The 27226-nt window shown below is 41.6% G+C and overlaps 1 protein-coding gene across 1 annotated transcript in view; it reads right to left on the minus strand.

Annotated features, from left to right (window-relative positions):
- Positions 1–10061: 10061 nt before the first annotated feature.
- slc38a10 (solute carrier family 38 member 10) overlaps positions 10062–27226 on the minus strand; it is a 128903-nt gene continuing 111738 nt past the window's right edge. Inside the window, exons 15-16 of the mRNA XM_070857694.1 lie at positions 20380–20547; positions 10062–14475 (exon numbers count right to left, since the gene is read on the minus strand). Coding sequence (XP_070713795.1) covers positions 13232–14475; positions 20380–20547 — 1412 coding nt within the window. The 3' untranslated portion in view covers positions 10062–13231. The remainder of the gene's footprint in view (positions 14476–20379; positions 20548–27226) is intronic.

The raw sequence follows: 27226 nt of genomic DNA on the forward strand, positions 1-27226 counted from the left end.
GACTCCAAGTATGTTTGAGAACATTTCATAAAAGTAGCTGCTTAACCACAACCTGCTTAAAACAACCAGAGTAAATGCTGCAACAAATATACCCCTTATTACAGAATATTCTTCTGCATATGAGCTTACCTGTAAACACCATATTTCCTAATTCAAGTTTTGTTCATTCATATAGAATACTGTACATATATTCCACAACCAGGCTGGTCAGAAAACTCCAAAAAGACAAAATACAGGTGAAACGTATGTGAAACGTATATGAATCTCTGCCCCACTGTGTCCAGGATGTCAAATCAGGCCCACCATCTAAATTGAATTTGACCCCCGTCTGATTTACAGCATTCTACAGTGCACCCGTACCTTGTGAAGCCTCACTATTTCTGTGGGAAATCTATGAGAAGTGGTGAGAATTCTCAAATAGTTGTCAACTGCAACATTCTGTGACTGACAGTAATCATTCTGCAGTTACATAGGAAAAGAATGTGCGCAACTTGAAGAGGGTGTAGAGAAGATTTACAAAAATGATACCAGAAATGTGAGGTTATACCTATCAGAAAAGGATGAACAGGCTGTCTCTTTTTGCTTGAAAAGAGACTGAGGGTGACCTAATAACGGTCTTTAAAATTATGAAATGTTTTGATAGAGCAGATAGAATGTATCCACTTCTGAGGAAGAGCAGAACTAGAGGCCACCAATATAAGATAGTCACCAAGAAATCAAATAGGTCATTCAGAAGAAACTTCTTTACCCAGTGAGTAGTGAGAATGTGGAACTTGCTATCACAGAGAGTGGTTGAAGCGAATAGTGTAAATGCCTTTAAGGGGTGGTTAGATAATCATATAAGGGAGAAGGGAATAGAGGGTAATGCTGATATAGTTAAATAAGGGAGGAAGGAAAGGAGGAGGCTCGAGTGGAGCATAGATGTCGGCATGGACTGGATAGGCCGAATGGCCTGTTTCTGTGCTGTATATCTTATGTAATATCTGAGAAAGAAAGGCAATAGGTGGACGGACAAAAGCAGGAAGACATAAAGCAAATCCTGGGAACACACTCAGCTAATGCTGTAGGGGATGGAGATATAGAAGATAAATTAATTCTGAGTGATAGAGATTAATGAGGAATTGACATAGGGTGTTTCATAACTCCCAAGGAAGCCAGAGGATGAGGTAGTGGAAGTGGAGAAGATGTACCCAAGTGGAGGCTTAAGAAATGTCAGATCCTTGCTCTTGGGAATTCAGATGATGATCACAGAAATCGTGCCATGAAAAGACAAATGTTTTGTAAGCATCAGAACCATAGGAAGGTGCTGCAAAGTCTCTCTGAAGATGTGTGACAGATGGCAGGGTTAGCAACAGAGGCCAGTGCTATCTTTCGTGGCACTATCCGAGAGGGTTTCTGTACAATTTAGCGTGTACTGAAGTGAATGGTAGTTCCAGGAACTTATGCAAACTTACCACATAACATCGGCTTCTTGACAACTTCATGGATATACTAAGGAATGATCTGCATCTGTACCTGTTGCTGGATCGGTAAGTGGAGGTGGATCCAGACAGGTTACTTGCTGTTTCTTCTCGTCTTTCTCCAATAAATAAATGATAATGATGGGAATCCCATTGGGAAAAACATTGTGCAGTCTTCCATTCCATTTTAGGAAAATTCCCCAAACAAGAAACAATCTCGGCAGACTTCTAAATGAAGCTTGGAGTCTCTGAAATAAAGAGCAAAGCAAATTCTGACAAAAGATAAATCCGAAGACAAATTCTAAACCTCTATTTATCATTTGGCCCAGATGAGAAAGTTGAACTCTTTAACACTTCACCCATTTCTTCTTGGCAAAAGGTAAAGTTATTGGTCCACATGTAGGAGAACATTACCACTTTTACCTGGGTGTAACAAACTCTCTGCCACAGGTCCACTGGACATTTCTCCAGGCAGAGAAGGAGTTGACACCCTTGAAATCACCAGCTTTTCCGCCATTTTGAATCTAAACGCCACAGGAAATGTCAGGGTTTCTCCTGGCACCCCCTCAATGGTTGCCCTTGATGGTAGTCTGTAAATCCCAATCACCTGGGGAATGTTATCCTCACTCAGGATCATGGTGTATTTTGGTTAGGATGGTACCATTGTCAGAAATTGCATACCTGATGCTTTGTGAAGTTTCCCCCGCTCCCATTTATCCGGGGGTCTGTGGGCATTTTAGGGCCCAAAATAAAAACACTTTAGTACCAAAAATGTTTTGAAAACGGAAAACCCTAACACACTTACAGTCTCCCTCCACCTACCCCATGGGGCCGGAGCCACACAGGCACCAAGTGACTCCCTGGTAATGACGTCCCTAAATTAAAGCAAGGCCCCGCTGGGAGTCAAAACCAGGACCTTCAGTTTACTCGACAGGCAATTTAACCTACTAAGCCACGTAGCCAAAGCAGGTGATGGAGGCAGATTCAATCGTGGCTTTCAAAAGGGAATTGGATAAGTACCTGAAGGAAAAACAATTGCAGGGCTATGGGGAGTGGGACTAGCTGAAGTGCTCTTGCAGAGCGTTTGCGCGGGCTCTACGGGCCAAATGACCTGTGCTGTAACCATTCTATGATTCTATAATGAAACAGGGCAAATCATTTAAATATCCCACCCAACATCAGCTTTACTCAGATGGTGTTAAATTTAACTTGTTGGCTCTGCCTCTATTTCAAAATTCTCATCCTTGTTTTCAAATCCCTCCATGGCCCCACCCCTCCCTATCTCTGTAATCTCCTCTAGCCCCACAACCACGCACCCCCCGCCAAGATATCTGCGCTCCTCTAATTTTGCCCTCTTGAACATCCCTGATTATAAATCGCTTAACCATTGATGGCTGTGTCTTCTGTTGCCTAGGCCCTAAACTCAGAAATTCCCTACCTAAACCTCTCCACCTCTCCACCTCTCTTTCCTCCTTTAAGTCGCTCCTTCAATTCCTTTGTCTAAATCATTAATGTATATTGTAAATAGCTGGGGTCCCAGCACTGAACCTTGCGGTACCCCAGTTGTCACTACCTGCCATTCTGAAAAGGACCCGTTTATTCCTACTCTTTGCTTCCTGTCTGCCAACCAGTTCTCTATTCATGTCAATACATTACCCCCAATACGATTTTAATTTTACACACTAATCTCTGTGTGGGATCTTGTCAAAATCCTTTTGAAAGTCCAAATACACCATATCCACTGGTTCTCTCTTGTCCACTCTACCAGTTACATCCTCAAAAAATTCTCGAAGATTTATCAAGTATGATTTCCCTTTCATAAATCCATGCTCACTTGGACTGATCCTGACACTGCTTTCCAAATCTGCTGCTATTACATCTTTAATAATTGATTCCAACATTTTCCCCACTACCAATGTCAGGCTAACCGGTCTATAATTCCCTGATTTCTCTCTCCCTCCTTATTTTTTTAAAAGTGGGGTTACATTAGCTACCCTCCAATCCCTAGGAACGGATCCAGAGTCTAAAGAATGTTGGAAAATGACCACCAATGCATCCACTATTTCTAGGGGCACTTCCTTAAGTACTCTGGGATGCAGACTATCAGGCCCTGGGGGTTTATCGGCCTCCAGTCCCATCAATTTCCCTAACACAATTTCCTGACTAATAAGGATTTCCTTCAGTTCCTCCTTCTCGCTAGACGCTCGGTCCCCTAGTATTTCCAGAAGGTTATTTGTGTCTTCCTTAGTGAAGACAGAACCAAAGTATTTGTTCAATTGGTCTGCCATTTCTTTGTTCCCCATTATAAAGTCACCTGATTGACTGCAAGGGACCTACATTTGTCTTCACTAATCTTTTTCTCTTCACATATCTATAAAAGCTTGCAGTCAGTTTTTATGTTCCCTGCAAGCTTACGCTCATACTCTATTTTCCTCCTAATTAAAACCCTTTGTCGTCCTCTGCTGAATTCTAAATTTCTCCCAGTCCTCAGGTTTGCTGCTTTTTCTGGCCAATTTATATGCCTCTTGGATTTAACACTATCCCTAATTTCACTTGTTAGCCACAGTTGAGCCACTTTCCCCGTTTTATTTTTACGCCAGACAGGAATGTACAATTGTTGAAGTTCATCCATGTGATCTTTAAATGTCTGCCATTGCCTATCCACTGTCAACCCTTTAAGTATCATTCGCCAGTCTATCCTAGCCAATTCACGTCTCATACCATCGAAGTTACCTTTTTTTAACTTCAGGACCCCAGTCTCTGAATTAACTGTCACTCTCCATCTTAATGAAGAATTCTACCATATTATAGTCACTCTTCCCCAAGGGGCCTTGCACAACAAGATTGCTAATTAATCCTCTCTCGTTACACACCACCCAGTCTAGGATGGCCAGCTCTCTAGTTGGTCCCTCGACGTATTGGTCTAGAAAACCATCCCTTATACACTCCAGGAAATCCTCCTCCACTGTATTGCTACCAGTTTGATTAGCCCAATCTATATGCAGATTAAACTCACCCATGATAACTGCAGTACCTTTATTGCACGCATCCTTAATTTCCTGTTTGATGCCATCCCCAACCTCACTACTACTGTTTGGTGGTCTGTACACAACTCCCACTAGCGTTTTCTGCCCTTTGGTATTCCGCAGCTCTAACCATACAGATTCCACATCATCCAAGCTAATGTCCTTCCTTACTATTGCATTAATCTCTTTAACCAGCAATGCTATCCCACCTCCTTTTCCTTTCTGTCTATCCTTCCTGAATATTGAATACCCCTGGATGTTGAGTTCCCAGCCTTGGTCACCCTGGAGCCATGTCTCCGTAATCCCAATTACATCATATCCATTAACAGCTACCTGCGCAGTTAATTCATCCACCCTATTACGAATGCTCCTCGCATTGAGACTCAGAGCCTTCAGGCTTGTTTTTTTTTTAATACTCTTTGTCCTTTTAGAATAGTGTAATACCTGTATTTGGAATGGACAGAAGGGTCAAGGGAAACACGGGTACCAGTACAAAAAAGTCTGAACGGGGAGGAATGTTTGAAAAAAACAGGACTTTTATGTGTCAACAGTGGGTTTTTCAAGGAGTGGAATGGTGATGGTAATCTTGAAGGGCAGAGGAGCAATAACCGAGGAAAGGGAGCTGTTCACAATATTAGCAAACAGTGGACTAAGGGAAAGTAGTGATGAGGTCAGAATTGAGTTGGGAAGAAGTGTAATCTCACAGGAGAATCCTCTTTTCTCCTGTACAATAAGAACATAAGAAATAGGAGTAGGCCATACAGCCCCTCGAGCCTGCTCCGCCATTTAATATGATCATGACTGATCTGATCATGAACTCAGGTCCACTTCCCTGTCCACCCCCCACAACCTCTTGTCAGTTAAGAAACTGTCTATCTCTGTCTTAAATTTATTCAATTATCTAGCTGCCACAGCTCTCTGAGGCAGTGAATTCCACAGATTCACAACCCTCAGAGAAGAAATTCCTCATCTCATTTTAAATGGGCAACCTCTTATTCTAAGATTATGCCCCCTAGTTCTAGTCTCCCTTATGAGTGGAAACATCATCTCTGCATCCACCTTGTCAAGCCCCCTCATAATCTTATACGTTTCGATAAAATCACCTCTCGTTCTTCTGAATTCCAATGAGTAGAGGCCCAACCTACTCAACCTTTCCTCATGTCAACCCTCTCATCTCTAGAATCAACCTAGTGAACCTTCTCTGAAGTGCCTCCAAAGCAAGTATATCCTTTCGTAAATAAATATGGAAACCAAAACTGCACGCAGTATTCCAGGTGTGGTCTCACCAATACCCTGTATAACTGTAGCAAGACTTACCTGCTTTTATACTCCATCCCCTTTGCAATAAAGGTCAAGATTCCATTGGCCTTCCTGATCTCTTGCTGTACCTGCATACTAACCTTTTGTGTTTCATGCACCAGGATCCCCAGGTCCCGCTGTACTTTGCAGCACTTTGCAATTTTTCTCCATTTAAATAATAACTTGCTCTTTGATTTTTTTTCTGCCAAAGTGCATATAACCTCACGCTTTCCAACATTATGCCAAATTTTTGCCCATTCACTTAGCCTATGTCCTTTTGCAGTTTTTTTTGTGTCCTCACACTGCTTTTCCTCCCATCTTTGTATCATCAGCAAATTTGGCTACATTACACTCGGTCCCTTCATCCAGGTTGTAACTAGTTGGGGTCTCAGCACGGATCCCTGCGGCACTCTACTAGTTACTGATTGCCAGCCCGAGAATGAACTCTTTAATCCAGACTCTCTGTTAGTTAGCCAATCCTCTAACCATGCTAATATATTACCCACAACCCCATTAACTTTTATCTTGTGCAGTAACCTTTTATATTGTCTTTCACACTTTTTGGCTGGAGGTGGAGCTGAAAAATGAAACTTTGAAGCACAATCATCAGTGCACTGATACCATGGTGAAAACTTTGTTATTTAAAAAAAAGTATACACAATAAAGCCGTTTTTTTTCCAACGATTCCTCTCCAGTTCATTGAATTTTTAGTACTGGTGCCATTGTGTCTGCTACTTAGCTAAACCTCAGAGTGAGTGAATGCCCAGTTCTATCAGTGGAATGCAAAAGATCGGTGCATCAACAGAAAATACAATGTTGGTCTGGGTAGCCACTGTGAAGACAAAGTGTAGACGTCTGAAAATAAAATCCATATAATTATGGTGCAGAGAATTGTGTTTTGCCAAACTCTTCAGGCAAGGGAAGTGGTACCACCTGCAATAACTGAGCTTGTGATAAGATTATACAACATCCACCCACATTAACTTTTCTCTGCTGAATGTCAGTGAAGTTATTTTGGTGCTGTGACATTCTCATTTCATATATTTCTGCCATTCTATGTTTATTGCTGTTTGAAAACCTGATATTTTTATGCTCAAATCGAAGGATTAGGACATTTTTTTAATAAACTTTTTTCACCCAGTAACACCATGCATTCCCAAATCAAGTCCAGCAGTAGTTAGATAGAACATAAAATTCCTTCAAAGTTGTCCCATCCTAGCTTTAATGCTTTAGAAGAGGCTTTTATCCTATTACTGTTGTTTGGAGTAAACCAGAGTTCCCATCAATGAAAGGACAGTCAGTGTTCCAGCTCAGTGACATCCATTTTACTCAGATCTCTAATTCCACCCAGCATTGAATTCCATTCTCGAAACCATATTCTCTTTCTGCAATAATACATTTTACTTTTGTTTTTGATTTTTACATTTTCTCAAAAGATTAACTTCCCATGAGGATTAGCAACATCACATAGTTAAAAAAATTGTACTAGATTTGAATATATATCTGCCAGTTCTATTATTTAAATACAGCTGTTAAACAATCCTGTGACATTGGATTCAAATCTTTCTGTACCAGGTAGGCATGTTGCTCTCACTATCGTTTGAATGATTGACCTTTTTGCTCATATTTAAGAACATAAGAGGATAAGATATAGGAGCAGTAGGCCATCTGTCCCCTTGAGCCTGCTTCACCATTCAATAAAATCATGGCTGATCTGATCTTGGCCTCAAATCCACTCCCCTGCCCTCTCCCCATAACCCTTGACTCAGGTATCATTCAAAAATCTGTCTATCTCCACCTTAAATATATTCAATGACCCAGCCTCCATTTCTCGCTGGGGTAGAGAATTCCAAAGATTCGCAACCCTCAAAGAAATTCTTCCTCCTTTTCGTTTTAAACGGGCAACCCCTTATTCTGAGACTCTGCCTCCTAGTTCTCGATTTCCCCGTAAGAGGGAACATCCTCTCTGCATCTACCCTGTCAAGCCCCCTCAGAATCTTATACGTTTCAATAAGACATAAATATCTCATGATATAAATACTTATTTACACAACTGCTTCCCAATTGCTCATAAATGAAGTTGTTGGAATTGGATATAAAGATATGCTCTGGTCAGTAATAACCTGCAAGTGACAAGATCATAAGTAACTAATGACAAGTTTTATGAATGGAAATATTTCACCACTGGCTATCGGTGCATCTTACACCTGTCAGCATTCCTTATGGAGATTTCCCAGTTAATCATATTCATACCTCGATATGTCTATTCCCTATAGGTTGCATCGTAATAGGGTTTTCCTATTTAAAAGTGCTCAGTCCTTTGTTACATTTTTCAGTCACAAAAGCTTGTGTGTGACTGCAATTTCCTATTAATAAGCTTCTTTTGAGCCTGCCTGCAGTTCCATTTTCTGGCCACGGTTAGCCCTGTAGTAATTCTGCCTCCTCAATCTCCTCTTGCAGTCATGTTGGTGCTGAGAGTTTAAATATTGTTCATTATTGTCCCCAGGGTGAGGCATGCTTTTTAAGTTGCCATTTTTAAACTCAGTGCAGCTAGAAAGTCTGCCGCCTCTTTAGCAGAATAATACATTGCGCATTATATCTTATAAAAGTCTTCTTAGAATTAATATGATTCTGTCCTCCGGATCATTCAGAGATTTTTGGTAGGCTCCCAGCCATGGAAGATCTGCTAGTGTGATATAAACTTTCTACTGCCAGTTTCAAACACATATTAAGAAAACAGTAAACAGACCCTCTTTAATGGGCCTCTCAAATCTCTGCTAATGTAAATGAACTCTCTATGCTTTTGGCTTAAACAAAAGTGCTGGACCATGCATATTTCATTCAGATTGCTCAGGCTCTCAAGATTATAGTTAACATTTGAAAGGTGCACGATGCTAACTTGGAAGAAAAAGATTCACTCACTTAGAGACAACTGTCTCCCAACTCCAGGAATTCAGTGCATAATCTAGGCTGCCCCTTCACTAGGGTAGTAAAGGGTGCTGCATTGTTGGAGGTGCTTTTTTCTCCACATGATGTTAAATCAATGTCCCATCTGATGAGCTTGCTTACTTGCATTTATATAGTGTCTTTCACAACCTCAGGACATCCCAAAGTGCTTTACAGCCAATGAAGTAGTTTTGAAGTGTAGTCACTGTTGTAATGCAGGAAATGTGGTGACCAATTTGTGCACAGCAAGTGCCCACAAACAGCAATGTGATCATGATCAGATAATCTGTTTAAGTGATGTTGGTTGAGGGATAAATATTGGCCAGGACACCAGGGAGAGCCCCTCCTGCGAAATAGTGCTACTGGATCTTTTACATCCACCCGAGAGCCGACAGGACCTTGGTTTAATGTCTCATCCGAAAGATGGCACCTCCGTCAGAGACTCCATTTGGCCCCTCTGGTGGACGTAAAGATCGCACAACTCTCACTGCTGTTTCTTGCATTGCAAGTGACTACACTTCAAAAGTACTTAATTGGCTAGAAAGTGCTTTTGAATAGCTTGAGGCAGTGAAATGCCCAATATAAACCCAAGTTCTTTCTCATATAGATATTAAAAATCTTGTATATTCCATGAACTTCCTGTAGGTGTCACTTCCTGTAACAGTTTTGGGGTTGATTCTGTGGATTTGCTCCAATTAGAACAGGAACAAATCAGAACTGAGGAGGTAAGGAATGTATAAATCAAAATAGAAACTACTAATGAGAAATTACTACGGATTTATGAAAATAACCAATCTTGATGTTCAGTTAGCAGAACCTACCAAGAAAAGAAAGGTGAGAAAGTCAAATCACTTCAAAATGCTTTTTGGAAAGAAAATCAGCTGCCTTTTTTTCCCTCAGCAACTGAAATTCTTAATGTCCAAAATGAAGTTTTGTTTTTAATTTAATTGAGGATGTGGATGTTGTCAATACAGATTGTTCAGGAAACATGACTATCAAATAGTTAAAATTTTCAGTGATGTTTAATTATGGGATAGAGATATGTGGATGAAAATGCATGGGATAGGATTTATATCCCATAAGTAACTCTTAATTAACAACTGCAAGTGAGTTATGATCAACATCATGAATAAGATATGGACTGGTTCACATAGTTGGCTGCTTATATATTATTCTTGTACTACAGATTAATTAAATGAAAACTGTTGAGTGAATTGCTGAGTGAATCACAAGAGTTCTTCTGGTGATGACAGAACTTTTTTTCTACTGCACGGTCTTCACCCAGTTGTAACATTTCCATGAAATACAATAAATAAAAATCTACACTAAATGTTTTTATTAATTGCACTTTATTGTTAAACCAACCATTTACAATAGGACAGAATACAGTGTATCTGCAAGATATGTTCTATTACATTTTCCATCTGTAGCTAATATTCATTTGGAATGTTATTTTAGATTGATCTCATCAGAAATGTTTTTCTGGCTTCAACTGCCAATGGCTTAGTCCACCTTCACCATCATCCAATTTCATTTTGTATGTTCTTGGACTTAACTTCATTCACCCCTTGAAACCTGAAGGATGACTGGTTGAAGGATAATCCTGAAATAGGATGAATCACCTTGACGAAGAGATACTATTTCAAATCGTACCGAAAGTGATTTCACACGAGACCTAACTACAAGCATTAGGGAAATGTTTTTAATATACAGTACAGTAAATTCTAAGCAATTCTAAAATAAAAAGACATGGTTGGATGAAAATGTAAGTATCTTTTAAGAGGAATGGGAAAATGCACTCTTATCTAAACTTTACCAACTCAGCTGAGGTTAAAGAACTGGAAAATTGACCGTATATTTTGTCCTTCAATTTTTTTTACCTCATCAATGTCTTCATTATTGTTTAACCTGCATTTTGAAGGGAATAAAACATTTGAAAAAGTGAAAAGGGTAGAAAAGGTGATATATAATCAGAGGCATTTCAATCACCAATACCAGGCACCACTTAGGAATCAGATTTAAATGTCTTCAGTAAAAATATACTTACTGAAACCTGCTGTAGGAAGTATAATTTACACTCCCCATATGGCAAGTTCACAGACTTGGCTGCACCTTGAGAGAAGGCACCAAGTGGAACTCAGGCACTTATCTATAGGAAACAAGGAACTCCAAGGGTAAGACAATGAATACCTTTTCTGCTCATCTCCCAACAGGTAGCTTAAGCAGCACTAGCCAGGGTCTGAGTGCAGACCCATCCTCTTTGTTCAGATTGTGCAGAATATATATTTTTGAAACAAAGTAACTGGTACACTAATTGTCTGAGGACGATAGCATTTAAATGTTACAGTTTTGTAATGTTGCTAGAAGATAAATACAGAAAACACATGCATCAACTCAAATTACATTTAAAATGACTCACAGAAAGCAACAGCAATTGGTACATAGATGATTTTAACTTTTGCTCCCTTATCGCACTGGCAGTGAACAGATACCAGCTATTAGAAGCTTAAATATGAATAGGACGCAAATATATTTCAAGAAAAATTCAGCTAACGGTCATGTTTGTGATTTGGTGATGTACTGGAAAGTTGATATTCATCAGAAGATGTTATGGGCCTAAAAATATTTGCAAAAATAGTGACTATATTTAGGCCACAATAATTTGGGCATTTACAATAACCTGGTTCCCTGTTCTGATCAATTTCCATAAATAAAATTGATATTCTAACAAATAAGGTTCAGAAATTGAAAAATTACTGCCTGTTCCAAGCCCTACGGAGAACCTATCATACTATATGCGTTAATACTATTATTTACAAGTGTGCAGAGTTTATATAAATTGGCTTTGAACATTAGATGTTTGTAATTTGTTTTTAAATATATAACTAAAAATTTACATCTGTGAGAAGCCTCTAAATGGTGGCAGCAGCAGCATAGAATTATTTGAACAGCCCAACTAATTAAATTCCAGTGAAGTACTCCAGCAGACTTGCACTTATTTATGTTTTAAGATACAATCCATTATATGAATTTACCTCCACAACCCCCACCAAAAAAGCACTTGGTATCTGCTCTTCGTCTGTGGTGTGGGTGCGGACACATGATGTTCTCTCACTGACCCTTGACTGGTACATATTTTTATCGACTAGCTGAGGTCCTGGTGATACAATCTCATGTTCAGTCAAATTTGAGAATCCAAGTTTTCGAACTCTAATAAAAATGGCAGCCAGACTGGGAGGTTAATCATATAAAAAATGTTAAATTCTTCATAAAAATATACACAGAAATATATTTTACTTGAGGATAAAACCAGTGTGTAGGGCCTTATTTTCTTATTCCTTATTCTAGATTATTCATTTAAAAGTACACTGGTCTCAACTAGTTTCTATGTTGCGTGACCTTATAGCTGACCTATATAGCTTTGCTTCGGAGTATGCTGCACAAAAAGGTTAGGAAAAGGGCACTATGAAATATTGCACCTTTAGCTTTCCATAAAATACACAAGTAATTTCAGATTGTTACTGTGCAAAAAATTGTGTTGTCAAATAATTAAATTTAATCAGGGCTTCGTGGTGTCAAAATTACTATAGATGCAACCATAATAAAAGTTATTGTACTTAACTTACTATATTAATTCTAATTAAGAGAACAGACCACATTTTAAAGCATAAATTATGTTCTGAATTGGTTTATTTTAGCAGGAAAAGTTGAAATGTTTGAAATAAAATTTTGAAACATCAGCCATTATAAAGTGTATATCTAGAAGTTTAGATGTTAACTTTCTCGTGCACACGTGTAAATAAATTAGGCATTAATTGCATAAATCATTAAATTATTAAAATATACAATCAACTTCCTTACTGAATACCCATTTAGAAATCCATACAAGAAAAGCCTACTGCTTACATTGAAACAGCACGTTATCCCTGAGAGGAAATAGAAGACACTAGTAATTGCAGTTCAAAGGTTTGAAACTGGACTTCTTACAATCAGTGGTACATTTAACTGTCAGAATCTCCAACAGGTTGCACAGTGAAGTCATTTTCATTCATCCTTGGTGGCTCCTGGTCACAGCTGCGCAGAATGACAGGACTTGAAGTTTCCAGTAATTCACAGACACCTCTTTTAGAATTTCCTGGTTGTGCAATGCTTTGTGGTAATCAGCATTTCAGTACAATTAGTATACCGAGCTATGCAGGTGCAGTTATTAGCTAACCTCCTTGTTGGATAATCATTATTTCAGCAGGTAACTAAATTCTGACAACAGTTTTTTTTTCCTGAATTCTTTTGGTCTGTTATTTTAGAATTCTTCTTGAAGTCCTATTGAATTGATCTGCTTTAAGTGGACCTTGTTCACACAATGCAATGCAGACGTGACATTGTATAAGCTGCACAGAGGACAAAAAGATAGCTTAGTATTGTCGAGGAGACATTTCATTTGAACCTCAAAATAGGCTTCCTCTGGAAATGAAATGGGAAGGAAAGGGGATTATAGTTGAATCACGTATCGTTTTCAGTATCTGTCACTTGCTTTATCTTTCGGCTCTGAACTATCTGGAATGAGGCTCCTGCTCCCTGTTTCAGTTGGCTCTCCAATGCACTTCGAAGATTATCGGTTTTAAAGTTTGGCACTGGGTCAAGGCTGATGATCAGTTTACCATCGTCGTCTTGATAGCTTTCATCCATGCTTGACCTTAAATCCCGCTTTCTTCTACGAAGATCACCGCCTCCATCAAGTTTCAAGTCTTTGTATGGTTCACCATTCTTCTGGCTTGGGTTTTTTCCCTTGTGTTGTGGCGGTGCATTTGGATCCAGATGCTGAAGGTCAATGCTTTCATCTAAAGCCTTTTCTTTTCTCTGACTTTTCATTGGATCTTCCTCAGATTTCCTTTCATTAAATTCCTGTGCTCCATCAATAGGATTTCCTCCTTGATTTGTGTGAATTTTACCTGCATTCACCGGCAAGTGGATCTTTTCCTTCCCGTCTTCAATGTGTTCACCTGGCTGGTCATTCTTTTCCCTTAATGTAACTTTCACGTTTTCATTCTCATTATGCCCATGTTTTTCTACTTCATCTTTTAAACGTTTGGTCTCAATTTCCGATTCAATCTCATGAACATCATCTTTTGATTTTGCTTTGATATGGAGACCTTCGGAAATCTTTGGAACTCTGGCCCCATTATCTGGGATATTTGGATTTCTATTCCCAACTTCACGTCCTTCCCTTTCAACTTTGACCCCACGCTCCAAGGGAACGTTTGGATTTCTAACTCCATGTTCTTGGGCAGATTTGGCTCCTGCATCATGAATACCATTTTGTGGAACAGCCTTTGGAACTTCAGCATCAGAATGTGGCACCACCCTTTCGCCACCCCTACCTTTTGGCAGAAGGTCTGCAGCCCCAATGTTTTGGTTGAATTGTTTAAATTTGTCCCTCAGCTGAGGGGCAACTTTGTGAGCTTCAACATTAACTCCAATTTCAACATTCTGGTGTTTGGAATCATGAACTTGATCCTGTTTTTGTGGGACATTGCCCAAAGCTCTTTGCAAACTATCTTTAGGCTGAACAATATCCTTATTGTGGTTAGCTGCTAGTAGATCCTGACCAACTTTAGGAGCGTCACCCTGGAAATCAGTATTGATTAAATTGGGCTTCTCTGCCTTCTGCCCATTTATAGCTTCAACATTTTTCACTTGATCTTCACTTTCCTGATCTGTCTTCTCTTTCGCAGGGTTTTCATTGTCTGCAGAAGTTTAAACAAAAAAGGAAAGGTGATGACAGTATTTTACAGGAACACACAAAGCCAAAGCCCGAGAAAAGGCCAACATGGCTCAATATGATTCTATGTTTATACTTAGAAATGCCTATTTCGTCCCCAGCTCTGCTCTTAACCAGGAATCTTGCAAGCTATCTGTTGGTGCACTCAACAGATTCAGTATTCATAGTGCTTGATGGCAGTTTATTCCACAAGTTCACAATATTAATTTACTTAAATTTAGTTCAGTTTCTTAAACTCCACATCTTCTCCCCTAGTTTCTTTCAAACAACTTCCCAATAGTCGCTTCATCTAGCCTCATCATCATAACTTTAAACACTCGCATCATGTCCCCATGTCCCTCAAATCTGTTTTTCGAAGGAAAAAACAAAATGTCTCTCGAAGTCATTTAAGTTCTATTAATTACCCTTCTAGCTTTCCTGTGGAATTTTTCAAAGGCACAGAGACAAGAGTTAGGTGCAATACTCCAAACAACAGCATTAATGCATTACAGATCAACATTATTTCCTTGGGCTATATTAACCTAATTATACACAAGTATATATTCCATTTGCCTTGGCAATCACAGCCATACATTGTGGAAATTTTTTAAAGACAGTGTAGTGTTCAACCTGTTCCACATTTTGTAAAATTCATTACTGGGTAGCCATTTTTAAAAGTTTCTACCTGTACACATAACCGTACATCTACGAATACTAAATGTTACCCAACACTCAGCTGCTTGGGGAATAAGGCTGTAGATCCCTTTAAATGGGATAAAACCCGGTGCCAGGATTAAGGACATCTCCTCTGGGCTGGAGAGGAACTTGGAGTGGGAGAGGGAATGATCCAGTTGTCGTGGTCCATGTAGGCACCAATGACATAGGTAGGACAAAGAAAGAGGTTCTGCTGAGGGAGTATGAGTAGTTAGGGGCTAAATTAAAAAGCAGGACCACAAAGGTAATAATCTCTGGATTACTACCTGAATCATGAGCAAATTTGCATAGGGTAAATAAGAGCAGAGAGACAAACACGTGGCACAAAGACTGGTGTGGGAGACATGGGTTTCAATTCATGGGCCACTGGCACCAGTAATGGGGTAAGAGGGAGCTGTTATGTTGGGACGGGCTTCACTTGAACTATGCTAGGACTAATGTCCCGGCGAATCGAATAACTAGGGCTGCAGAGAGGGGGGGGGGGGGCGGGGTGGTTGTTCAGGTGAGCAGAAATTTAAAAAGTCAAAGAGCAAGGAGAAGGCAATAGAGCAAGGTAGCACTGGGAGAAATGATAACCAGTGTGATAGGAAAGTACAGAATGTATAAACATAAGAGTGCATCAGAAAGTGGGGCCAAAGCAGGGAAAAATGGTAAAAAAACAAAATTAAAAGCTCTTTATCTGAATGCACGCAGCGTTCGTAACAAAATAGATGAGTTGACGGTACAAATGGGTATGATCTGATAGCCATTACAGAGATGTGGCTGCAAGGTGACCAAGGCTGGGAACTGAATATTCAGGAGTATTTGACAATTCGGAAGGACAGACAGAAAGGAAAAGGAGGTGGGGTAGCACTGTTAATAAAGGATGAGATCAGTGCATTGGTGAGAAACGATATTGGCTCAGAAGATCAAGATGTAAAATCAGTTTGGGTTTTTATTAAAGAAATAATAAGGGGAAGAAGTCATTGGTGGCCGTAGTCTATAATCCCCCTAACAGTAGCTACACTGTTGGATGGAGTATAAATCAAGAAATAATGGAGGCTTGTAAAAAAGGAACGGCAATAATCACAGGTGATTTTAATCTTCATATTGATTGGACAAATCAAATTGGCCAAGGTAGCCTTGAGGAAGAGTTCAGAGTGTATGGTTTCCTTGAACAGTACATTGCAGAACCAACCAGGGAGCAGGCTATCTTAGATCTGGTACTGTGTAATGAGACAGGATTAATAAATGATCTCCTAGTAAAGGATCCTCTCGGAAAGAGTGATCATAGCATGGTTGAATTTCAAATTCAGTTGGAGGGCAAGAAAGTTGGATCTCAAATCAGTATCCTGAGCTTAAATAAAAGGAGACTATAAAGGTATGAAGGGAGAGTTGGCTAAAGTGGACTGGGAAAATAGATTAAAATGTAAGACAGTTGATAAGCAGTGGCAGACATTTAAGGAGATGTTTCATAACTCTCAACAAAAATATATTCCAGTGAGAAGGAAAGACTAAGAGAATGGAGAACCATCTGTGACTAACTAAGGAAATAAAGGATGGTATCAAATTGAAAACAATGGCATACAAAGTGACCAAGATTAGTGCGAGGCCAGAGGATTGGGAAACTTCAAAAAAACACAGCACAACTAAAAAATTAATAAAGGGAGGGAAGATAGATTATGAGAGTAAACTAGCAATACATATAAAAACAGAAAGTAAGAGTTTCTACAGGTATATAAAAAGGAAAAGAGTGGCTAAAGTAAAAGTTGGGTCGTTAGAGGATGAGACTGGGGAATCAATAATAGGGAACAAGGAAATGGCAGAGACTTTGAACAAATATTTTGCATGGGTCTTCGTGATAGAAGACGCTAAAAACATTCCAATAGTGGATAATCAAGGGGCTATAGGGAGGAGGAACTTAAAACATTCACTATCACTAAAGAAAAAGTACTCGATAAAATAATGGGACTAAAGAAGGACAAGTACCCTGGACCTGATGGCTTACATCCTAGGGTCTTAAAAGAAGTGGCTGCAGAGATAGTGGATGCATTGGTTGTAATCTATCAAAATTACCTAGATTCTGGGGAGGTCCCAGCGGATTGGAAAACCGCAAATGTAATGCCCCTATTAAAAAAAAGGCAATCGGAAAGCAGGAAACTATAGACCAGTTAGCCTAACATCTGTTGTTGGGAAAATGCTGGAGTCCATTATTAAGGAAGCACTAGCAGGACATTTGGAAAAGCATAATACAGTCAAGCAGAGTCAGCATGGTTTTATGAAAGGGAAATCATGTTTGACAAATTTTCTGGAGTTCTTTGAGGATGTAACGATCAGGGTGGATAAGGGGGAACCAGTGGATGTGGTGTATTTGGATTTCCAGAAGGCATTCGATAAGGTGCCACATAAAAGGTTACTGCACAAGATAAGGGTTGGGGGTAATATATTAGCATGGATAGTGGATTGGCTAACTAACAGAAAACAGAGAGTCGGGATAAATGGGTTATTTTCCGGTTGGCAAACGGTAACTAGTGGGGTGCCACACGGATCGGTGCTGGAGCCTCAACTATTTACAATTTATATTGATGACTTGGATGAAGGGACTGGGTGTAATGTAGCCAAGTTTGCTGATGATACAAAGATGGGTGGGAAAGCAAGTTGTGAGGAGGACACAAAAAATCTGCAAAGAGATATAGACAGGCTAAGTGAGTGGGCAAACATTTGGCAGCTGGACTATAATATGGGGGAAAGTGTGAGGTTATCCACTTTGGCAGGAAAAATAAAAAAGCAAATTATTTAAATGTCAAGAAATTACAAAATGCTGCAGTACAGAGGGACCTGGGGATCCTTGTGCATGAAACACAAAAAGTTAGTATGCAGGTACAGCAAGTAATCAGGAAGGCAAATGGAATGTTGGCCTTTATTGCAAGGGAGTTGGAGTATAAAAGCAGAGAAGTCCTGCTACAACTGTACAGGGTATTGGTGAGGTCACACCTAGAGTACTGTGTGCAGTTCTGGTCTCTTTATTGAAGGAGGGATATACTTGCATTGGAGACAGTTCAAAGGTTCACTAGGTTGATTCCTGAGATGAAGGGGTTGGCTTATGAGGAAAGGTTGAATAGGTTGGGCCTATACTCATTGGAGTTTAGAAGAATGAGAGGTGATCTTAGTGAAAAATACTGAGGGGGCTCGACAAGAGGATGCTTCCCCTCATGGGGGAATCTAGAGCTGGGGGCATAGTTTCAGAATAAGGGGTCGCCCATTTAAGACTGAGATGAGGACAAATTTCTTCTCTCAGAGGGTTGTAAATCTGTTGAATTCTCTGCCCCAGAGAACTGTGGAGGCTGGGTGATTGAATATAGTTAAGGTGGGGATAGACAGATTTTTGAGCAATAAGGGAGTGAAGGGTTATGGGGAGCAGGCAGGGAAGTGGAGGTGAGCCCAAGATCAGATCAGTCATGATCTTATTGAATGGCGGAGCAGGCTCGAGGGGGCCTAATGGCCTACTCCTGCTCCTATTTCTTATGTTCTTATAAACTTCAATACATCTGAGTCAATTTTTATTCAGCTGCAAACTATAGACACTCCAATTATGATTTCTCATCAAGGTCATTAATAAATATTGCCCCAAGATCTACTCCAGCGTTGACCCTTCCATTGAATACGGGACCAGCTCGTGCATACCAACTGATGTTGACTGAATGCAACCCCTGTATAACACGGGAGTACTGTGCTGGGGAAGGGGTTTGGAAATTTCAGGTGCAGATTTAAATAGCGAGGAACGGCTGATGATTTCGGCAGCAGATAATTAGTTAATTTTTTGCGAGACTCAGTTGATTGGTAGGTACCTGTAATATATGGCTCATGTAAGATTTTTTACAGAATTCTTTAAAACATATATCCAAACATACACAGTACCCGCTACATTCTTGTCATCTACTAACCCACTTACATCTTCAGAAAATTTGTTACACACTACTTAATTTACCAAAAATCAAGTTCAAATTTAATACCTTTTTTTTTTAAAAACAGTCTGTATATTCAGCAAACTGCATTGGCTTAATAGAAATAACTACCTTGAGGAAATAAAAGACTTTAAGGTTTCTAAACTATTTGTTTATACAATTGTTCCCTTATAGGTATATCCATTACCTAACTATTGCTTAACATTATGTCACAAAGTGATCATACAGCATTTTCACAAAAGCACATACTACTTCAAGGAAAGGAAATACAAACCAGGGCACATTTGACAAGTACACTCGGCAGCTATAATGGAGTGTATTGCAAGATTGTAAGATAATCAAAAAGGTTAAAATTGATGGAAGGTACCACAAGATAGTGTTTCAACTATATCTTGTTCCTATAAATAAATATATTACTTGGTTATGTTACTTAGATTCTTGGTGAATAGTCATAATGTTGCAAAATGTCAATACTTCCCTTCTTGGCAATCTTGATGTGATAGTTATGCCACATGATGGGAAGGAGAAATACAAGAGTTGCGATAATGGACTGATGGTATATCAAATCATGCAACAGGACCGTGCAATAATGAAAAAATATTCTTGCTAGCATATCATTGGGAAACAATCTCGATATATTTTAAGATGTCACTTAAATAAGACTGATTGCAATAAAGTTATTAGATCAATGTACTTACTGTAATTTACCAAATATTAACAATGATTACCTGTTTTTCTCTCTTCTTACAGAAAAAGGTCACTGAATTCACAGGGGCAATGTACAATTGTGACCATTTCATATGCCTACAGGCTAATATATTGCAGATTGTAATACCTACTTTACGCCTGTTCCATAAAGGTCACACAATAATGACCAATTATTTAAAGGGGAAATATATTATAGTATAAAATATTCCAGCACCTATTTATATATCAAAAATTGGTATAAAAAAGTCAACTCTTAGATGATATAAATTTTATTTTTGATTTGCAATGCAGAGGAGTCTACCATTTTCAGTCCCTCTTTGCAGCATTAAGTTCCTTTAATGCCAGCTATGCCACATCAATGCAAACAGTGGAGTGACTTGTCTCAATCTTGTCCCGTATGTTAAATATATCAGTAAAAGTGATCCAGATTGAGGAATACTGGATGAATCTATCCATGAATGTAGCATTTCCCAGCATGATGAAGCATTGCTTAGTTTTATTCTGTTCTTCATAATGGCTCTTACCCTGCTGTCCCTTGTCCTCGTCATCAATCCTCTGCTGGTGGATCTCCTTGTGTTGTTCCTGAATGACGGCCAACAGTTTCTCCTGTTGGTCTAACAGTCGCTTCTGCTGTTCCTGCTGTTCTTTAATCACATTCAGTAGAACTATATGGTCCATATGTTTTTCATCATCTATATTAGAAAAAGGGTAAACATGAAATCAGCAATTTTTCAGCTAAACAAAGTGATAGATGAATTCTTGCTCTGCACCTTTAAATCCACACAATTATTTGTTACACAAGAACATAAGAAGTAGGAGGAGTAGGCCATACAACCCTTGGAGCTTACTCCGCCATTCAATATCATGGCTGATCTTTGACCTCAAGTTCATTTTCCTGCCCTATCCCCATATCCCTTGATTCCCCTAGTCCAAAAGTCTATCTATCACAGCCTTGACTATACTCAATGGCTCAGCATCGACAACCCTTTGGATGCTTAATTCCAAAGGTTCACAATCCTCCGAGTGAAGAAATTGCTCCTTACCTCAGTCTTAAATGACCGACCCCTTATCCTGAGACTATGCCCCCTAGTTCCAGACGTTCCAGCCAGGAGACAGCATCTATCCTGTCAATCCCACTCAGAATCTTGTATGTTTCAATTAGATCACTTCTTATTTTTTTTAAACTCGAGATTTTGGGCTCAATTTTTCCCAATGCCATTTTTTGGCGTACTGCAAGAGTTACGCCCTTTTTTTTGGCCCCGACTACTCCCCAAAAAAATCTAGCAAGTTTCCATTCTATTTTTTGAATTTGGCGCTGCGCAGCCTGTCTTTTAGCTTCAGGAGGGTGGAGCCAAATCTGCGCCGAAAAAATTATGTCTCTTCCCCTTCTGCGCATGCGCGGAAAAAAATAACTTTTTTGACGTGACTGCTATGGGCCCGCATGCCCAGTACAGCTCCCGATCAACAATCGGCCATTTTTAAAGAGCCAGTTGTATGTGAGAACTTTAATTCTCAAGGGCAAAATCGGAGATGCAATACAAGATGCAACACGGCTCAAGGACCAAGAATTTCTTACAGGATGAAATGGAGGCACTGGTTACTGTGATTGAGACCAGATGGCACAAGCTGGACACCAGCAGAGGTCACATAAAAGTTTCACCAAAAGAAATGAAGAAACGCTGGAACCAATTTGCAGAAGATTACTGTGCAATGGTGACCACTCCTAGGTCTGAAGGCCAATGCAAAAAGTGGCAGGACCTTGGTCAAGCAGTTAGTGTAAGTAATATTTTCATTTATTCAATGGAATTGCAACTGTAAATGTGACCATCTGTATATGGCCCACCCAGCAGAAAGACACCCTCTCTAAAAAGTTATATTTTCATCTTTGCAGAGCAAAGTGGCACACAACAAAAGGGAAAGAGCTCGAACAGGAGGAGGCCTGGCAAATCTGCACCCACTGAAGAAAGGGTCGCTGCTTTGATGGGTCCTGCCTGGAGAAAAGCAACCACCACTGCACAAGCTGGGCCCACCCTCGAGGGAGGGGGTAAATCCTGCAAATTCCAGTCTGGCTTTGCTAAATGTTAAGTACTGCGCGGGCTAGCCATGCTTCAGTTCCTGGGGATGTCTCCGTCAGCTACGCTTCAGTTGATGCAATGTGCTATCATTCATTGTGGATCTTCAAATGAGCCTGCTGCCTATGCTGTGTGAGCCTACTCATGCCACCCTGACCCCTCCTCTGCTGCTCACCATTTGTCTGTTCTGTTATATTTTGCAGAACTTGAGGCCAACCCTATTGAGGCTGAAGCCAATGCAGATGATGATTCAGACGCGAACGAGCCTGAAGAGGAGAACATCTTACAATCCCACCTCCCAGACCATGGGGGTGAGGGCGAGGTGATGGATGAAGCAAACACTGTTGTACTCATTCTGGAGGAGGTGCACGTGCAGCCCATTGAGGTGACAGGCCCTTTCCTGAACGGGACGAGTGTTGGTGGAACGTTCCATGGTTTCTCACAGTCCGAGGTTGCGAATTCCAGTGGGGTGCAGTGAGGTACATCCAGGACCCCACTGTCCGAGGCTGCGGTCCCAGTGGATGCAGCGAGCCACACCCAGGGTGAGGAGGGAAAGGAGAGCTCGACAGGGCTCTCCTGAGGTGCAGGATCTAACAGATATGGTTCAGCTGATGGCAATGAATGCGGAGAGCATTGACCTTACACAATCACTCCTGGACAGCAACAGTGGGGTGGGTGATGAGGTATTGGGACGGTCGGGAGAAGTAACAATACTCTCACGAGAAATGGGAACACTGTCCGGGTACATGAAGGAGGGAATGTCGCAGGAAGCTGATACACTGACGGTGCACACGAGGGAGGGAATGTTGCAGGTAGTTGAGATGCTGTTGGGACACATGAGAGGGGGAATGTCGGAGTTAGTTGGTGCAATAAGGAAACAAGCCCAGACCCTGCGCCCATTGACAGAATCAACTGCCACTCCCACTCCAATCCCCAGACCAGCCTCTGAAGAGGCCCAAGCCGGGCCTTCCACATTACCACCTGCCCCCCACCCCATCACCAGAGATGTTCGAAAGAATAAGCTTGGTACAACCCGAGAAGCGCTGCATCACCGCCTGCAGGCAGGGGTGGAGTCACCAAGACCAAGTGCCAGCGGGCGGTCTTAGAATAAGGTGGAAGAGATGGATGCAGCCATTCTTTGCTGCTGTTGTTGTTATTATTGTTGTTACAGTTGTAACTGTTCTCAAATTAAAAGTTTTTTGTATTTTATGCAAATTTACAAGTTTAAAAGTTTGTAAGTGATCTTAACTGAAAACTTTAAAGTTTGATACAAGAATATTTTTATTAAAGTTAAGTAGATACAAGTGTTTGTTAAACTTTTGAATAAAATATATTTTAAATTATAACTGAATCATTTCCATTATTTGTTCCATTATTGACATAACATTTTGAAGTAAAGAATAATAATTTCCATTATTTGTTCCATTAACACAACGCAACATTTAATGGAACAGGTCCAAACAATAAACATGGTCCATTTGGAATAGTTGCCGCTGAGCCTTCAGGCAGAAAAGCGTTCATGGATGAGCTGCTGGCGCAAGGTTCGAGCAATCGTTAAAGGGGCACAACGGCCTGCCCATCTCCGCAGTCATACTCCGGGGTTCAGGTAGTTGCATGGGTTCATCGTCCTCTTCCTCTTCATTAGCTGCATTTTCCTCATCATCAGCCACTCTCCCCTCAGGTGGGTCTTCAACTACCAGTTGCTGCTGCCTCATAATGGCTAAGTTATGCAGCATGCAGCAAAGAGTGAACTGACCAATAATCTCAGTGCAAGTAGCCTCTAGAATGGTCCAGGCAACGAAAACGCTGTTTCAAGATGCCAATGATCCTCTCTATTATGCTGCGCGTCGCAATGTGCGACATGTTGTATTCCCGTTCAGCTTCCGTCCGGGTTACGCACAGGGCTGTCATGAGCCAGATGGCGAGGCCATATCCTTTGTCTCCCAGCAGCCAGCTCTGCCCTACTGGCTGCTGCTGAAACATGACAGATATAGCGCTCTTGCGTAGGATGAACGCAGGGTATCGCGCATCAACTGACATGATGCGATGCATGTCATCACACAAGAGCTATACATTAATGGAGTGGAAGCCTTTTCTGTTCCTGTACATCTCGGAATCCTCCAAAGGTGCTCGCAAAGCGATGTGGGTACAATCAATGCAGTCCTGTACCTTTGGGAAGCCAGCAATCCTGAAGAAACCCACAGCCCTGTCACGTATTGCCTGGGTGGTCATGGGGAACTTTATGTAGTCATCCCTCCGGGCATATGGTGCAGCAGTCACCTGCCGAATGCGGATATGTGTTGCATATTGAGAAATGACGCACACATCCCCAGTTGTGGCCTGGAATGATCCAGATGCATAGAATGAAGGTGTAGCTGTAACTTTCACTTCAACCGAAAGCAGTCCTCCTGACACTTCTAGGTTGCAGGTCTGCTTTTACTAACTCACAGATCTCGGTTACAACTTCTTTGCGGAAATACAGCCTTCTCGCACAGTATGCATCACTCAGGTGCAGGTATGGACGCCTGTCTCGATATACCCGACGTTGGTGAGGCCTCCTGCCCATCATCCAACGTGCTCTGAGATTCCTCATGTGATGACATCAAATCAATCGTCTCCTCCACAGCACAATCATGCACAAGGCTAGCACGAGGTATGGCATCGTCAGTATTGCCCCCGTGATTAAATTGTACCTTTTCAAGAAGCTCAAAACAACAGGACAAGCTTCTTTGTTTTCTCTCTCTCAAGGTCGACACCCTAGTGTGGACAACATCCAGGTCTGCGCATGCGCAATAGACTTGCTTAGAACGGGAAGCTCGGCATTTAAATGAGGACATTTAGGGCAACCAAGTTCAATTTTAGATTTTTTTTCCAAAGTACCACCCCACCACCGACCAAACATCTTCTCTCCAGGCTCGAGGGTTGGCCGGCAGAATCGCTCCCTCGTCCGGACACAGGGGCTGGGCAAACCCCCCTCCCCCGCATAGTGTAAGGGTTCACATCCCTTCAGATCAGCTTCCACAAACCCCCCCCCTCCCCATAGCTTCTTTTGAAGCCGAGCCCCGAGTCTGGGCAAGTGACCGATTCTGCCAGCTGACGATCCAACCCTCGAGCCCGGTTTGGAGGCATTCGGTGGTGGCGTGGCACTTTCATGGTGCATATTTAATATGTTCTTGACTCCCTCCAAAACTTCGCCTAAAAACAATGACGTCTTTCTGCGCCGATTTTTTAATGTGCGCTGAGTTTTTTTTAAGTGCCCAGAAGGTTTTTCGGGAGTGGTCACATACATCGTCCTAGGAAAAATGTAAGTTGGTCAAACTTGCATAAATGTGAAAAACAGGCGCAGACATCAGGTTATGCCCCCTATGACGCAAAAAAAACCCTAAAAAAGTCATAACTAACTGAGTTATGCTGGTGCACAATCTTTGGGGAAACTTGGATCTTTTAATTTCGGCCAAAAAAAGTACCACTTGCCAAAAAAACGGTGCAGATCACTGGGGAAAATTGAGCCCTATAGGCCTAATCTACTCAATCTCTACTCATAGGACATCTCTCTCTCATCCCAGGGATCAATCTAGTGGACATTCATTGCACCGCCTCTAAGGCATGTATGTCCATTCTCATAAGGAGACCAAATCTGTGCACAATACTGCAGATGTGGTCTCACCAAAGCCCTGTACAATTGTGGTAAGGTGTTAGATTATCATTTAGATAAGTTTTAGAAGTATTGGGCAGTCAGTCGAGGAGGCGGGAGCTCGGAGCAGCGCGAGTCCGGGGTCGGCGAGAGGCCTATAAAGGCCAGCGGGAGTCGAGCAGTTCGAGCAGTCAGTCGAGGAGGCGGGAGCTCGGAGCAGCGCGAGTCCGGGGTCGGCGAGAGGCCTATAAAGGCCAGCGGGAGTCGAGCAGTTCGAGCAGTCAGTCGAGGAGGCGGGAGCTCGGAGCAGCGTGAGTCCGGGGTCGGCGAGAGACGTACCGGTGCAGCTACAGGGAGAAGGCAAAGATACAAAGGTGACGTCACAGCCTAGGGGGTAAGTGATTGGCTGGTGATTGGTGAGTAGTTTTTCTTTTTCTTCTTATATTGGTCAGTAACTTTTAACATTGTTATTACCAGTTTAAGTGTATCGAAGGGTTAAGACATGGCAGGAGAGCTCGGTCGGGTGTTATGCTCCTCCTGTACCATGTGGGAACTCAGGGACACTTCCGGTGTCCCTGACGACTACGTGTGCGGGAAGTGTGTCCACCTCCGGCTCCTGACGGTCCGCGTTACGGAATTGGAGCTGAGGGTGGATTTACTCTGGAGCATCCACGATGCTGAGAATGACGTGAGTAGCACGTGTAGTGAGTTGGTCTTACCGCAGGGAAAGGGTCCACAGCCAGATAGGGAATGGAAGACCAGCAGGAAGAGCAGTGCAAGGAAGGTAGTGCAGGGGTCCCCTGTGGTCATCCCCCTGCAAAACAGATACACTGCTTTGAGTGCTGTTGAGGGGGATGACTCATCAGGGGAGGGCAGCAGCAGCCAAGTTCATGGCACCATGGCTGGCTCTGCTGCACAGGAGGGCAAGAAAAAGAGTGGGAGAGCGATAGTGATAGGGGATTCAATTGTGAGGGGAATAGATAGGCGTTTCTGCGGCCGCAACCGAGACTCCAGGATGGTATGTTGCCTCCCTGGTGCAAGGGTCAAGGATGTCTCGGAGCGGGTGCAGGACATTCTGAAATGGGAGGGAGAACAGCCAGTTGTCGTGGTGCACATTGGTACCAACGACATAGGTAAAAAAAGGGATGAGGTCCTACGAAACGAATTTAAGGAGCTAGGAGCTAAATTAAAAAGTAGGACCTCAAAAGTAGTAATCTCGGGATTGCTACCAGTGCCACGTGATAGTCAGAGTAGGAATCGCAGGATAGCGCAGATGAATACATGGCTTGAGCAGTGGTGCAGCAGGGAGGGATTCAAATTCCTGGGGCATTGGGACCGGTTCTGGGGGAGGTGGGACCAGTACAAACCGGACGGTCTGCACCTGGGCAGGACCGGAACCAATGTCCTAGGGGGAGTGTTTGCTAGTGCTGTTGGGGAGGATTTAAACTAATATGGCAGGGGGATGGGAACCAATGCAGGGAGACAGAGGGAAACAAAAAGGAGACAAAAGCAAAAGACAGAAAGGAGATGAGGAAAAGTGGAGGGCAGAGAAACCCAAGGCAAAGAACAAAAAGGGCCACTGTACAGCAAAATTCTAAAAGGACAAAGGGTGTTAATAAAACAAGCCTGAAGGCTTTGTCTTAATGCAAGGAGTATCCGCAATAA

The sequence above is a fragment of the Pristiophorus japonicus genome, chromosome 16 (assembly GCF_044704955.1).
Source record: "Pristiophorus japonicus isolate sPriJap1 chromosome 16, sPriJap1.hap1, whole genome shotgun sequence".
Taxonomy (NCBI): Eukaryota; Metazoa; Chordata; class Chondrichthyes; family Pristiophoridae; genus Pristiophorus; species Pristiophorus japonicus.